The 15,330-nt window shown below is 46.4% G+C and overlaps 1 protein-coding gene across 3 annotated transcripts; it reads left to right on the plus strand.

The window, feature by feature from the left end:
- The first annotated feature begins 11 nt into the window (after positions 1 to 11).
- Positions 12 to 15,281, plus strand: pbrm1 (polybromo 1). Of its 3 annotated transcripts, XM_027020497.2 has the most exons (30): positions 12 to 95; positions 872 to 1,020; positions 1,298 to 1,395; positions 1,732 to 1,879; positions 1,967 to 2,116; positions 2,258 to 2,368; positions 2,452 to 2,520; positions 2,605 to 2,703; positions 2,783 to 2,868; positions 3,387 to 3,478; positions 3,966 to 4,182; positions 4,443 to 4,584; positions 4,766 to 4,860; positions 5,115 to 5,394; positions 5,652 to 5,754; positions 6,175 to 6,814; positions 7,044 to 7,255; positions 7,782 to 7,967; positions 8,343 to 8,500; positions 8,715 to 8,969; positions 9,327 to 9,472; positions 9,620 to 9,777; positions 10,132 to 10,315; positions 10,766 to 10,970; positions 11,488 to 11,689; positions 12,115 to 12,270; positions 12,737 to 12,874; positions 13,457 to 13,506; positions 14,176 to 14,389; positions 14,481 to 15,281. In XM_027020497.2, exons 2-30 carry the CDS (start codon positions 883 to 885, stop codon positions 14,651 to 14,653), a joined length of 4,905 nt encoding a protein of 1,634 aa, XP_026876298.2. In that variant the 5' UTR covers positions 12 to 95; positions 872 to 882; the 3' UTR covers positions 14,654 to 15,281. The 3 variants fall into 3 exon arrangements, with proteins under 3 accessions (XP_026876298.2, XP_026876299.2, XP_026876300.2); XM_027020498.2 differs by lacking the exon at positions 12,737 to 12,874; XM_027020499.2 differs by lacking the exon at positions 12,737 to 12,874 and having other exon boundaries at positions 12,115 to 12,186.
- Positions 15,282 to 15,330: the final 49 nt, after the last annotated feature.

Genomic DNA, 15,330 nt, shown 5'->3' on the forward strand with positions numbered 1-15,330 from the left:
GAAATGGTTAATTTTTTTTCCTCTAATAAATCAATCGGGCTTTTCGAACATTTGCTCCCCTCGCACTCGCAAAGAAGCCCGAAAAGGAACAGAAGGTAAGCCTCGGCTACCACCAAAGCGTTTAGCCATTAAACATTTGATCCACGTTGAGTTAGTCCGCCCGTCATCGACGAAGAACGACGTTGCATCCAGCGCGAGGCTTTGTGTGCGTGCACCGTACCGACGCGAGCTGTCATTCCTGCACCACTTCAACTGTACACTGCACAACACTCCTACGGTCGCTGTCTGCAATTATATCCGAATTATATATGCGTGTGGGTTTCTTATTTTTGTATGCATTCGCGAATGTTACGCATTTGCGAAACGCATGAGAATTGTGCATATCGCAAATAAAATCTGCTGCATATTGTGGACGTTGTTTTCTTTTCTTTTACATTTATTTTTTTAATGAAGCCCGAGCTTTGATCCACGTCTAGCCGTGCGCCTCAGAAATGTCTGGCAACGTGATAATACGGAGTAAACAATTAAGATCTACAATGCGTCAGGGATATTTACCATAAGCAGTAACACATTTGCAGCAGTACAGCAATTCGACTCTTTTAAATGACCATTTAATGACATTGTTCGTACTGTGATGCTGAAGTCAAGACTGCACGATCAAAGAGAATGAAAACCTCCACTCAGTAAACCGGGATTAGGCTCGTCATTAAAGAGATTTGCCTTCATTTACCACAACAGTGAAATCTGAATTCTAATATTTTTGCCCAAGCGTCAGACAAAACGTTCCGACCGTAGTAATTAGTCGCCCTCGGTGTTATAATCCAGAGATTATTTGTTTGTTAAAATGTAGGTTTTTTTTTTCCTTTAAAAGAATCCTTTGTAATGGGGTCTAAACGGAAGAGGACTACATCCCCGTCCAGCAGTGTGAGCGGCGGAGACTTTGAAGACAGCCAGCCGGCATCGCTACCCTCAACCAGTCGCAAGAGAAGAAGAACCGCCAACATTCCTACAGTTGATCCAGTGAGTCCTATCACATTATACCTTTCCTTTAACCCCCGCCCCCCGCCAATACATCTGCACCGTAGCTGTAGCCTAGCCAATAAAGCTAACATTATACTCAGGTATAGTCTGTTCACATACTAGTAGTGGAGTTGTGAATTAGACTGTAAAATGTATGGCAGCCTACAGTTGTTAAGTGTATGTTTACCTAATAAAGTAATCAGATGGTGTCGTATTCTTTTAGTTCATGAAAAATAGGCATTGGTTGATTTAATACCATCCACCTTTAACCTCTCAGATTGCTGTGTGCCATGAGCTTTACAACACAATCAGAGACTATAAGGATGATCAGGGGAGGATGCTGTGTGAGCTCTTCATTCGGGCTCCGAAGAGGAGGTGAGCTGCTGGGCTATTTCTCACTTTTTTTACATTTTACATTTTACATTTTACATGGGGTGGGGTTTGTTGGAATAAATTTTGAATACCAGCAATGCACCTTGGCCTGGCATTTCAAATGCTTTGTGTTTTAGACCATCTACTTTAGAGAGACCTGAATTCTTACATTTTATCCATCCCTGGTGGTAGTCTAATCATACTTGATCAATCCCAGTATCAGTCCCAGACTGAGTCTGTGGATCTGAATAGGTTTTGAGTAGGTGCTGTCGACAGTCAATGATAGGCTGGACGGTTGTGTTGCAAAGAGCTGTTTACTGATCCCGCGCTCCCCAAAAGGAACCAGCCCGACTACTACGATGTGGTGTCGCAGCCTATCGACATGATGAAAATCCAGCAGAAGCTGAAGATGGAGGAGTACGATGACGTGGAGCAGCTGACGGTCGACTTCCAGCTCCTCTTCAACAACACTAAGGCTTACTACAAAGTAAGGCGTCATGATGCACATGGATCTGAACAGCTCGGCGACGGGGCAGTAAAATAACCCACTCCCCTACTCTCCCTCGTCCTGCAGCCCGAAACTCCGGAATACCGGGCTGCGTGTAAGTTATGGGACCTCTACATCCGCACCAAAAATGAGTTTGTGCAGCGAGGCGACTATGAGGAAGATGATGATGACGTGGACGACTCCCAGGACAATCCCGGAGGTTCAACGGAGGACGAGGTGAGAGGGGATATAACACATCTACCCATTCTTTCTTTCTTTCTTTCTTTCTTTCTTTCTTTCTTTCTTTCTTTCTTTCTTTATTGATATGGAAGTAAACCTCATCTTCCTCACTTCGGCGTCTCCTTCGCTTTTCCTCAGCCTGTGTCCAGTCTTCGGGAGGTCTTGGAACAGCTGCTGGACACTGTGTTAACATTCACCGAACATGGCAGACTCATCAGTGAACTCTTCCAGAGGCTTCCTTCTAAAATTGTATTGAGTATACTGAGCACTATCATATCCACAAATTCACTGTTGACATTTTCCTTCACAATTCACGATTCTCTTTTCGACAGCAATACCCAGATTATTATGCTATCATCAAAGATCCAATCGATCTTAAGACCATTGCTCAACGGATACAGGTGTGTATAAAATGTGTCTCAGACTTTCACTATGAAATATTTCCCTTGTTTTCATTGAAACATGGAATATTTTTATCCTCTTAGATTGGCTACTACAAAAGTGTGAATCACATGGCCAAGGACATTGACCTCTTAGTCAGAAATGCCAAAACGTACAATGAACCTGGATCACAGGTGTTCAAGGTAAATTGTAATGAAATGCCTAGTAAATCTCTACTTTGGATGCTCTTTTGTACAAGCCAGCATTTTACTGAACTTACAGGATGCCAACAACATCAAAAAGATCTTTGCCCAGAGGAAGATGGAACTGGAGCACACTGAGCCTGTTAAAAGCAGTATCCGAATCCGGTGCGTCCCCCTGCCATCTGCCCCCGTCCCGCATGTCCTATCTGCCCCCGTCCCGCATGTCCTATCTGCCCCCGTCCCGCATGTCCTATCTGCCCCGTCCCGCATGTCCTATCTGCCCCCGTCCCGCATGTCCTATCTGCCCCTGTCCCATGTGTCCTAGCTGCCCCCGTCCCGCATGTCCTATCTGCCCCTGTCCCATGTGTCCTAGCTGCCCCTGTCCCGCATGTCCCGGCTGCCCCGTGCCACGCGTCCTTGCTGCCCCGGTCCCGCCTGTCCTAGCTGCCCTGTCCCGCGTGTCCTAGTTACCCCTGCCCCCCATCCTGCATGTCCTAGGTGGTCCTGTGTAGGATATACAATGAAGGTATTAGCTGGGAGAAAAATGAAATGAAGAAAATCTCTGAGATACTTCACAGCAACAACTCCTTGCATCTACACTGCAATAACACATGGCATTTACAGTGCGGTTTACACAGACAAATGCAGAATACAGTGTTTGGGTTCGGTTGGTGTTTGAACAGGAACAGGAGGTCCGCTCATGGAGAGCGTCTGTCCTCCATCACCACGGCACTGCAGTACGGCTCGGAGAGCGATGAAGACAGCGTTCTAGCAGGTAGTCCTCCCGCATACCTACACAGTGCTGGCATATCAGAGCTGGGGCTGTTGCTGTTGTACAGTCTAGTCAGCTGACCAAACGTAGCATTTTGATTTCTGAATTTATTTTGGCACTACTCACTACGCACTGCTAGCCTTTGCTCGATAGTTTTCTGCACACAACACAGGTAACGTCTGATGTGTCTGGTACCCGTTTCCAGACGGAAAACTTATAATAGAATGGAATAGACTGTGGAATAGACTGTTACATACATTAACGGGAGCGGATGGGGGGGAAAATACAAACCAAACATGAATGCATCTTCCAATCATCTGAACTAGTTTAAGAATATCTCTGCCCTCTGTCCTTGCCTCATGCCTTACTATTTTTGAACAAGAATTGGGATCGTGCACACAAAATAAAAGAAAAGCGACCCGTGTGCCTGTAGGACCACGGTGCGTGTTTCCCAGCAGGTCCCTGACACCTCTCCCTCTCTTCGCCCTAGGCTCGGTGCACTACGACGAGGGCGAGTCAGAGGCCGAGAGCATCCACTCCAACATGGACATGTCCAATCCCATCTTCCAGATGTACGAGGTCGTGCGAGGGGGCAGGAACAGCCAAGGACAGCTCATAGCTGAGCCTTTCTTCCAGCTTCCCTCCAGGAAGGACTACCCTGGCTACTACCAGCAGATCAGCCAGCCCATCTCCTTGCAACAGATCCGGTAGGCAGCGGCGACACCAAAAGCTACACGACACTTGACGTAACCTTATTTATGCAGAACACAAGTTGGCAATGGACATCCATGCGCAGCATGTTAATTTCCTGAGGTTCATTTCTGTACAACAAAATAGAATATCTTCAACATCACTCATGTCATTCATGGCCGCTGTTCGTGTGTACTGCCAAGCGTAGGCAATAGTTTCTCGGTTACATGTTTTTTAAAATGTAGGCTGGTTAAAGTGTGTTGTCTCATGACTTCAGAGATAAGATGAAGAACAACGAATATGAGAGTGTGGAGCAGATGGACAGCGAACTGAACCTGATGTTTGAGAACGCCAAGCGGTACAACACGCCCAACTCGCGTGTTTACAAGCGGGCCCTCAAGCTACAGCATCTCCTGCAGGTGAGCTTGACGTTCAGGAAGAGGGTTCCATCAAAGCTAGAACAGTAAACCTGTATACCATAAACTGAAAAGCGATTAGTTTCAAAGTTGTGACAAGATATGAACATGGTTTTGAGTCATATTAAACTTCAGTTGTCGAGTTCTCCCACTGCAGTAAGGCCGTGTGTGTGTGTGTCTTTAGCTGAAGAGGAAGGACCTATTGCGGAGAGAGGAGGAGGATGGTGATAGTATGCTCTCATCCACGCTGTCAGACGGTGGTTGCACCAAACGTAAAAGGTAAAGTCTGTCGGACAACTGCTGTTCAACACTGCTCCTCACATCTCAGTCAAACAACTAGACTAAACTTCAAAAACTCCATCTCTGCGGTTCATTTCAAACTTTTCTTTGCATGTCTTGATTGCGATCTGAGGTTTATTCTCACCTGCATCGCAGCTCATCTAGACAAAATTTCCTATGAAGCTTTGTTTACTGAAAAATTTAGAGTCTCTTTTTTGTTGTTTCTTTTCTTTTCTTTTTTATTTGAACATCAGTCATAAGAAGAATACCAAGAAGAACCGCATGAAGGTTCTGTTCCAGGCAGTGACTGAGGCTCGCGTGCTGGGCACTGGCCGCCGACTCTGTGACCTTTTCATGGTTAAACCCTCCAAGAAGGACTATCCCGACTACTACAAGATCATCCTGGAGCCCATGGACCTGCGCACTGTCGACCACAACATCCGCGCGGACAAGTACGCCAATGAGGACATCATGGTGGAGGACTTGAAGCTGATGTTTCGCAACGCCAGGCATTACAATGAAGAGGGCTCCCAGGTGGGTGCTATAAAATAGACTTTGTGTATTTCCAGAGACAGGGATCTGGCTGCATAGTTATTGGGAATCCTTGTGATTATTCATGTGGAAAGTTGACTGGGAAGTCACTAATGTAAATCACTTTAGACACAGAAATAACCGTCAGTGATGCAGTCCAAATAGTGTCGCCGAGAAGACTGTGGACAGTATGAGCTGGTACTGCGTTCATGCTTGGCCATCATACTTGAATGCTGAGATCACATGTGGCTTTGCTCCAGGTGTACAACGACGCCAACACCCTGGAGAAGATCATGAGAGAGAAACGGAGGGAGCTCGGGCCCCCGCCCGACGACGACATCGTCTCTCCAAAAATCAAAATAAGTATGTCACTTATATGAGTAAATAAAATCTACACACTACCACAAATACGCAGACACAAGAAAAGCTCAGATTAAGACACAGCATGAATTGGGGATATTGCTTAAAGGAATAGTCATCACCCAACGGTGCTACCATTGCTAATAACAAATGATAGCCCTATAGCATTATGCAAATTAGATCAGGCTTATTAGCCCACACTCACTATTAACCATGTTTACATTTACATTGATGGCATTTTATTCAGAGCGACTTACAAAAGTGCTTTGTCATTTACTCATAGAATACATCCTAGCCAGTCCAGTAGGTGACAGTCCAAGACACCACTGAACTAGAATACTGTTGAAATACAGGGATCAGTGCTGACACCTAGAAGTGCAAAAAATGTTAGCTGCTAACATCTCCTCCACCTCCCAATGACAGGGAAGAGTGGCATTTCACCGAAGAAGTCCAAGTACTTGACCCCTCTGCAGCAGAAGTTGAGCGAGCTGTACGAGGCGGTGAAGAACTACACGGACAAGCGTGGCAGACGCCTCAGCACCATCTTCCTGCGGCTGCCCTCGCGGGCGGAGCTCCCGGACTACTACGTGGCCATCAAGAGGCCAATAGACATGGAGCGGGTGAAGAGTCACATGCTGGCCAATAAGTACCAGGATGTGGATGCGCTGGTGGAAGACCTGGTGCTGATGTTCAACAACGCGTGTACCTACAACGAGCCCGAGTCACTCATCTACAAGGACGCGCTTGTGCTGCACAAGGTCCTCCTGGGGACCAGGCGGGACTTGGAGGGCAGTGACGACGCCCACGTCCCCGACGTGCCCCGCCTCTTGCAGGACATGATCCGCAGCCTCTTCGTGTCCGTGCTGGGTCACCAGGACGACGAAGGCCGCTGCTACAGCGACTCGCTGGCGGAGATCGCGGCCGAAGACCCCAGCCATCCCGACAGGCCTAAGCTGAACTTCGAGATCATACGCGCCAACGTGGACAAGGGGCGTTACAAGCGCCTGGACGTCTTCCAGGACCACATGTTTGAGGTGCTAGAGAAGGCCAGGCGCATGTACAGGTAAGGCCCTGTCCCAGTCCCCGAGTCCTCCATCCTCCGCTTACACGCGTCGGAAGCTGGAATGGGTAAAAAAGAAATTTAGACCGGACATACGATTGTAGATATGATTCCACGCAGGTGAATTTTGTCTTCAGCCAACACGGTCATATGCGTATAATATTGGCTCAGTCAGTTACCGTAGAGAAATGTAGAGCGGCTGTGTCTCGTGGCGTCCCCTGTCTCGTGACAGGACTGACTCGGAGATCTACGAGGACGCGGTGGAGCTGCAGCAGTTCTTCATACGGATCAGAGATGAGCTGTGCAAGAATGGCGAGATTCTCCTGAGCCCGGCCCTCAGCTACACCTCCAAACACCTGCACAGCGACGTGGACAAGGAGAAGAAGGAGAAACTCCCCAAGGAGCTGGAGGAGGACAAGCTGAAGAGGGAGGAGGAGAAAAAAGGTCAGTGGAAACGTGCTGAGCGTCGCTTGGAGGCAACCTCGCATGTTTGTTTGTTTGTTTGTTTGTTTGTTTTCTGAATTCCTGGAGACCAATAAAACGTAAGCCCTCCTACTATGGAAGCCTGTTGATAAGCCCTTCTAGTGTGTATTAAACTCTAAGAAGAAGTCTTGATGCAAGGGTTCGGCGGTGCTGAGCGAGGATTCAGAACTGGCTCAGGACTAATCATGTCATGACAGTCCTCTCATCACACCTGAAGCGTAAATAAAATCCGATAACCAATACAACGCACACTGAATATATAAGGATTTAAGGGTACTAACGTTACTTTTGATTTTAGGATATATCTTAATTTAATTAAACAATTAGTTACATATTGATTATATGCTAGTAATACATGAAAATATTAGCACTAGATGTCAAATACTAATTTCTCTTGTATTATTATTACTATTGTTGTTATTATTTATTGTTGTTGTTGTTGTTGTTGTTATTATTATTTATTGTTGCTCGGGCAACCTCAAACCAGAAGCAGAGAGGAGTGAGGACTCGTCTGGTGGGATGGGCCAGGGATGTCTCCAGCGTACGTACAGTCAGGACTGCAGTTTCCGTGACCGGATGTACCACGTAGGAGACTACGTCTATGTAGAGCCCGCCGAAGCCAATCTGCAGCCCCACATTGTGTGCATAGAGCGCCTCTGGCAGGACGACGCAGGTATTACACTGACAGCGTTTGTGCAGTTCTGTGTGGTTTTATGGAATATCTTAAGACGCAAAGATCGGTACTGATCTTCATCAGCGCTGAAACACTGAAGGGCTTGAAGGTTTTAGGACTGGCAAAGTGAAAAAATTGATGTTCTAAAAACTCCAAAGGGGATTACGGGTCACTGGTGAAGAGGATGTAACCTGTGTAGGAGGGGGTTTCTGGAAGACCGAATAAGCGTAGTCCTAAACTAGATTACGCTGTAATTAACTGCCCTTGGAACATGCTTATCTGTAGGAGTGCTCCCGCAAAACTCTTCATTTCAATACCCAGAAAACACTTAGTGTTTTGTGGCGTTCACACCAGGCGTGTCTGTCTGTGCTGCAGGGGAGAAGTGGCTTTACGGCTGCTGGTTCTACAGACCAAACGAGACCTTTCATCTGGCCACACGCAAATTCCTGGAGAAAGAGGTTTTCAAAAGTGACTACTACAACAAAGTCCCCGTCAGCAAAATTCTGGGCAAATGCGTCGTCATGTTTGTTAAGGTACAGTTTCCCTGCAGCGTCTGGTAGATGGGTATTTTCATGAAGTATTTATCAAATTTTGATTGGGGTTGGCAGAACCACAAAGTGGCGCAAAACCGCATTCTGCGTTATATGGTAGAGCAAGCATCATTTTTAACATTAGCCTTACTACAGTGCCGTCGTTTTCCAAATCTTTGTAAAGTTTAGTTTGACGACCATTGCGGTTCCTTGGCAGGAGTACTTCAAGCTGAGCCCAGAGGGCTTCAGAGCCGACGATGTTTTTGTCTGCGAGTCCCGTTACTCGGCCAAGACCAAGTCCTTCAAGAAGATCAAGATGTGGACCATGCCCCTGAGCTCTGTGAAATTCTTCCCTCGCGACACACCTTTGCCCGTGGTGCGGGTGGCCTCTATGTTTGCCCCGAAGCAGGACAGCGAGAAGACCTCAGAACCAACAGAGGACAACAAAACCACTGCCTCCATTATTGATAAGGTGATCATCAGAGACCCACATGATTTGTTCAAAAAGCGAGAACTTCAAAATGATGAGGTGGTAATGCCTGGTTAAGAGAATTTGCATCTATGTGTTTTTAGAACACAAGAGAAACTTAAAGGAAATCTCTGGAACTAAGTATTCATCACTGTGTCAGTCAGGCAGTGTTTAGCAAGATCACAGTAACACCTATTAATGAATTAAACACCTAACAATTAATGAAACACCTAGTCATTAGAATTCTCATACATTTAAAATTCCTCTCGCTCGATAGCACACGTTACCTGTAGCAATGACTTAACCACGTGCCGTCCTTCGCGTCGGGCCTCTGCTATAACCGCAGCGTTGCGTCTGCAGGAGAAGGCAGACGTGCCGATGGAGGTGAGCAACGGTGAGCCGGGCTGCCAGTACTACGAGCAACTCTGCTACAACGACCTTTGGCTCAAAGTAGGCGACTGTGTCTACGTGCGCTCTCACGGCCTAGTGCGCCACCGCGTGGGCAGGTAGAGCAAATGCACTTTTCGTTGTGCACCTTCCTTCGTCATTTAGCTCACACTCGGCTTGAAAAAAAAGCTCACTGGAAACGTTTGCATGTGATGTATGTTACTGCGATGGACCAACATCCGCTGATCTGGCATGACTCGAAACAGGATCGAGAAAATGTGGGTGCGCGACGGTGCCGCCTATTTTTTCGGACCGATCTTCATCTACCCGGAAGAGACCGAACACGAGCCCACCAAGATGTTTTACAAAAAGGAGGTGTTCCTTAGCAACCTGGAAGAGGCCTGCCCCATGACTTGCATTACAGGTGTCCTTCACAGCCCCACCTGACTTAAACGTCAAACTGTACTTTATGTCACACACCGAGATCTGTGCTGCACACGCTGATTAAAAGTGACAGGACTGAACGTTTTGATTAACATTTATTTCTCTTTTCCTCTATCTCTCATATTTTAGATATTGAGGTCTTGTATATAGGTTTTTGCATTGTTTCTAGCTTGATTACACTACTTTATAGGAAATCCTTTTTTCTCAAGGATGTTACTTCAGTTGTTTGTTTTGAAATCAAGTCTGCATTTTGAATCAGTCCAGTCTGTGCAGTAAATGCTTGTAACAGCTCGCTGTGGTTCCCTCTCCTCCACCTGGCTTGTGTGCTCCTCAGGCAAGTGCGTGGTGTCTTCGTTCAAAGACTACTTGTCGTGCCGTCCGACTGAGGTGCCGGAGGAGGACGTGCTGCTGTGTGAGAGCCGCTACATCGAAAGCGAGAGGCAGATGAAGAAGTTTAAAGGCTTGAAGCGTTTCCCTCTCTCTGCCAAAGTAGTGGAGGACGAAATCTATTATTTTAGGTGAGGTTCTTCATGGCTGTTTATCTATCTATCTATCTATCTATCTATCTATGACGCTCTCTCTCTCTCTCATATATGTATATATATATATATATATATATATATATATATATATATATATATATATATATATATATATATATATGTATATATGTATGTATGTGTGTGTGTTTTTTTTCCCCTGTCTCTAAGCAGTGTTCAGAGTAAACATCTTAAGAAAGATCACACTCAGATAGTCCCAGTAGACCCAGTAGACAAGGCAGTCGTGAGTAGACATGGATGAGTCTCCTAAAAGCGTCATAGCCCAGATATCATTGTACAGTGCGAGGATGAGAGTTAATCCGAACACTTTCTCCAGTAGCTGAGATGATGTCAATGCTATTAAACTTGCGGGGAAACCCATCCGGCCGTCAGAGTGTAATAGTTACTCAGCTGCTGCTGCTCCCACAGGAAGCTGATGGTGCCCCAAAAAGAGCCATCCCCCCTGCTGGATAAGAAAATCGAGGAGCTGGAGGCCAAGTTTGCTGACATGACGGATGAGGAGCTGGAAGACCTGGGTGACGACGATGGTGAAGGCTCTGATGCTCAGGGCATGCCACAGCTGCAGACGCCGCTGGCCAGCGACCTGGACATTATCCCGTATGCTCCTACGCAGGTGAGCCGGGATCACCCTCAGCTTCCGCCACGCCTAGACCACAGTCGTCACCGCATGCCCACAGGCACATGGATGGACCGCTTACATAAGCCTGTAGTATAATGTAATGCCACAAGTGTGTTTATGTAGAATAATGCAGGGGTTGGCAGTCTGAACCTCAAAGGCCTGAACCGGCTGCAGGTTTTTGTTCCAGCCAAACAGTAGCACACCTGACACACCCACACAACTAATACAGCTAATGAATGATTTGAAAACTGATACCTGCTGGTGTTCTCCTGCTTGGTTGGAACAAAAACCTCTCCACCCAGCTGGATGCTTCACATATAAGACTGGGCCACCTGGTGTAATCTCCACACCACACACACACACGCCCGTGGACAACCCTGCCCACAGTTTACACGAACCACCTGTGTTTTAACCTAGTGTCCCAGAGGGCTTAGTTTTGTGCTAGGCTGTAGAAAGCTCAGAAGGAGTTTGAGTTTGCCCTCGGCTCATCTGTACTCTCTGTGCCCCAAAGTCCCTGCCCAAGTCCATAAAGGGCCTGTCGAAGAAGGAGGGTTCGAAGAGGAAGATCAATATGAGTGGCTACATCCTGTTCAGCAGCGAGATGCGGGCGGTGATCAAGGCTCAGCACCCAGACTTCTCGTTCGGGGAGCTGAGTCGCCTCGTCGGCACCGAGTGGCGGAACCTGGAGTCGGCCAAGAAAGCCGAGTATGAAGGTGAGAGCGGAACGCCGCATCTGTCCGGTGAGTGTCAGAGCTGAACATGCATGAAGTTCAGCTCTGACACTGTGATGGCATGACGATACTGATACTGATACTGTGACGCAAAGATGAAGCTGTTGGCTGCCTGGTTGTTCACTGAGTTGACTGGATCATGCTTTCATGCTCATAAACTGCTTTAAAATTCATCACAACGTGGACTTCACACATTTAGCTGATGCTTTTATCCAAAGCGACTTACAGTTATGACTGAATAAAGTTTGAGCAGTTGAGCCTTAAAGGTCTTGCTCAAGAGACCAACAGTGGTAACTTGAACTGGCAACCTTCTGATTTACCAGTCAAGTGCCTTAACCACACATACTGAAGCCTGTTGCACTGTCGTTATTCAAGGTCAACAGTGTGTGTTTGTTTGTTTGTTTCAGAGCGGGCAGCCAAAGTAGCCGAGCAGCAGGAGCGCGAGAGAGCGTCCCATCAGCAGAACTCCCCGAGAGCAGGTACCCCAGTAGGGGCGCTCATGGGGGTGGTGGCCTCTCCGATCCCTATGGGGATGCTTAACCCCAGCATGACCCCTATGGCAGGTAACCCCTCCCAGACACGGTGGACACACCTCACAGGTGCCGCACAGAGCTGCAATAAGAAGCCTAACTGCTGCTGGTCATTTCTCCAGTCATTCCTTCTTCTTCCTCATTCACCCTTAACAGTGTGCTTCAGATTCATGCCAGGGCTGTCACTTTTTTAACATCTTACATTTACACCTTGAAACAGTTATGATTTTTAATGCATTCCTCCCGTCGTCTTCTTAAAAGCCCCAAATCTCGTTTTTTCCTTTCAGTCAATCAGGTGCATGTGCATGAATTAACGGTCCATGTAACTCTTACTGCACATGCAGTAAACAACGTTGCATCATCATGTCTCTGATGCACTAAGCTTCCTGTCTCTTTTCCTAGGCACCGTGCATGAATTCCCTAATCCTAGTTAGGCCGCATGTTTTACTGATGCATGGATCTCTTGTTTTGCCATCTTCCCTCCTCTCGCTCCTCAAAGGCATGATGGGTAGTTTCCGGCCGCCCGTTGATGGCATTGTCAGTGTGGCTGGCATGCCGTCACATCATATGGGGGTGCCTGTGTTACCCCACCACTTCCCACCGGGCATGTCCAGCTTCCCGGGCATGCCGCACCTGGGTAAGGACAGCTCCACCCTCCCCCAAACTCCACCTTCACAACCACTACCACCCACCCCTTCTGCAGTTGCTTCCTGTCTGCCTCTCAAACTCTACCTGGAGGGGCTACCTGTCCCATAAGGTTCCGGGGCTCCCTCTCCCCAGAATGAGCCAGCCATGCAAACCGGACCGAATAAGAAATGTGGTGTTCATTTAGCGATACGGAAAACCCATTTTCCTTTGTTGTGGGAGGTAACGGCACATTAGAGGACTTAACCTGCAATCACCATGCAGTTACTTAACCTGCAATCAAACCTTACGTAAACTGTATTATATCATATTGCCCAATAATACCCAATAATATTATCCAGTAACAATATTTTCCAGTAACTTTTTTTAAAAAATCTTTACACATCTTAACATTTTGTAAATAAGGGTTAATAAGATTTCAGTGCTTTTATTAGCGGTAATTTCTCTCAGACAGCAGTGTACGGAGGCATGAGTGTGTCAGTAGGCTGCAGTTGTTTCTATAGTCCAGTTTCCAACAGGCATGACCTCAGCCAGCGATCTCATTTGGCACATGTGCTGCGATTACCTTTCACAGGTGTGAATGGCATGGTCGCGGGGCCTACAGGAAACCCCTATGGATCTCAGGTAATACTGAATAGAAGCACTATACCTCCTAATGCTCGTACAAGCTACACTCAAGAATCAGAAGTGCTATTGATTTGTGCCAAGCAGAAATTCATAAATAAAGTCATATGTATGTCTTTATAGATGAGTTCAGCATAAAAAATGGGTAAGTACAAGTACACGTTTACAAAAAACCACTTGGTCTTGATCAGTGGGAATCTAACCTAGAACGGTAATCTTGATTGGTGGGAATCCAACCTAGAACGGTAATCTTGATTGGTGGGAATCCAACCTAGAACGGTAATCTTGATTGGTGGGAATCCAACCTAGAACGGTAATCTTGATTGGTGGGAATCCAACCTAGAACGGTAATCTTGATTGGTGGGAATCCAACCTAGAACGGTAATCTTGATTGGTGGGATTCCAACCTAGAACGGTAATCTTGATTGGTGGGAATCCAACATAGAACGGTAATCTTGATTGGTGGGATTCCAACCTAGAACGGTAATCTTGATTGGTGGGATTCCAACCTAGAACGGTAATCTTGATTGGTGGGAATCCAATCTAGAACGGTAATCTTGATTGGTGGGAATCCAACCTAGAATGGTAAACTTTTTCATTCCCACACCACTTTGCCTGGTCCCTGTTTCGGAGCTCTCCTCTGAATCACAGTCACATGTTTCTCTGTAGGTGGGTGGGATGGGTCCTAGCCAGCAAGCACCACCACCCTACCCAGGGCAGGGGCATGTGGGACAGCCTGCCCTTCTGCAGCCATCCACCCCTATATTTGTGGCACCTCCACCCAAACCACAACGACTCCTTCACTCTGAAGCCTACCTGAGGTACATAGAGGGACTCAATGCTGAATCGTCCACTGTTAGCAAATGGGACCAGACTCTGTCAGGTGAGTGCTTTATTTTTTAAAACATCTTTTTACATCCCCTAGTTTACAGTACGTCGTGTACATTAAAAAATGCGTCCGTGCGACACCTCAGCTCGAAGAAAAGATGTACGCCTCACGAAAGAACAAGAAAGCAGACTTCCCACTCACTGGCTGAAAAGCAAGGGGGCCCACACCACCATGGCCGACGCTCTGTGGCGGCTACAGGACCTCATGCTCCGAGACACCCTAAACATTCGACACACTCACAACATACACAAAATCTAACTCTGACACATCCAGCGTCAGTACCGGATGGATTTTCCTTGCTCTAACACACCTGATTTGACTGATTTTGGTGAAGTTAAGCTAGTGTAATCGGCTGTTTTGAATCAAGAAAATACTAAATTCTGCCACCTTGGACTGGTGCACCAGTGGTCTAAACCATTTCTGTTCATTCTGTACTAGAGAAGTTCATTCTGTAATAGAGTTTTCATATGTGGGTTTGTAAAACATGTACGTCTGGCCAGTTGGCTTTTTATTGTTAATTCGATTCATAGCACTTTGAACACATTTGTGTCTTAAGTTTGTTATTAACTGTAGCTATTAAGATAGACAAACATTTTCATAAAATGTTGTAAAACATCAATTGTTGATTCTCTTCTCCATTACTTTTTAAAAACTTTAAAGTTGAAGTCTTTGGGCACTTTTGAAATCATCCTTGGTTCAGTAAAATGGTTACCTACCTGAGGTGAGTGGGGCTGTTTATGGTTTTGCTTGTTTGTTTTTGGTTTGTTGCCATATGAAGGGTGATTTTCATAATTTCTTATTTTGATTAATTGTAATTCATTTCGGTGCAAATAACATTTGCTGCTGAATCAATGTTTCAATAAACCGTTTCCAATTACATTTTGAATGTTTGTTTTTTGTTTTTTTTAAATGTCACCATAGATATGCAAGAGATT

The sequence above is a fragment of the Electrophorus electricus genome, chromosome 20, assembly GCF_013358815.1.
Source record: "Electrophorus electricus isolate fEleEle1 chromosome 20, fEleEle1.pri, whole genome shotgun sequence".
In the NCBI taxonomy this organism is placed as follows: domain Eukaryota; kingdom Metazoa; phylum Chordata; class Actinopteri; order Gymnotiformes; family Gymnotidae; genus Electrophorus; species Electrophorus electricus.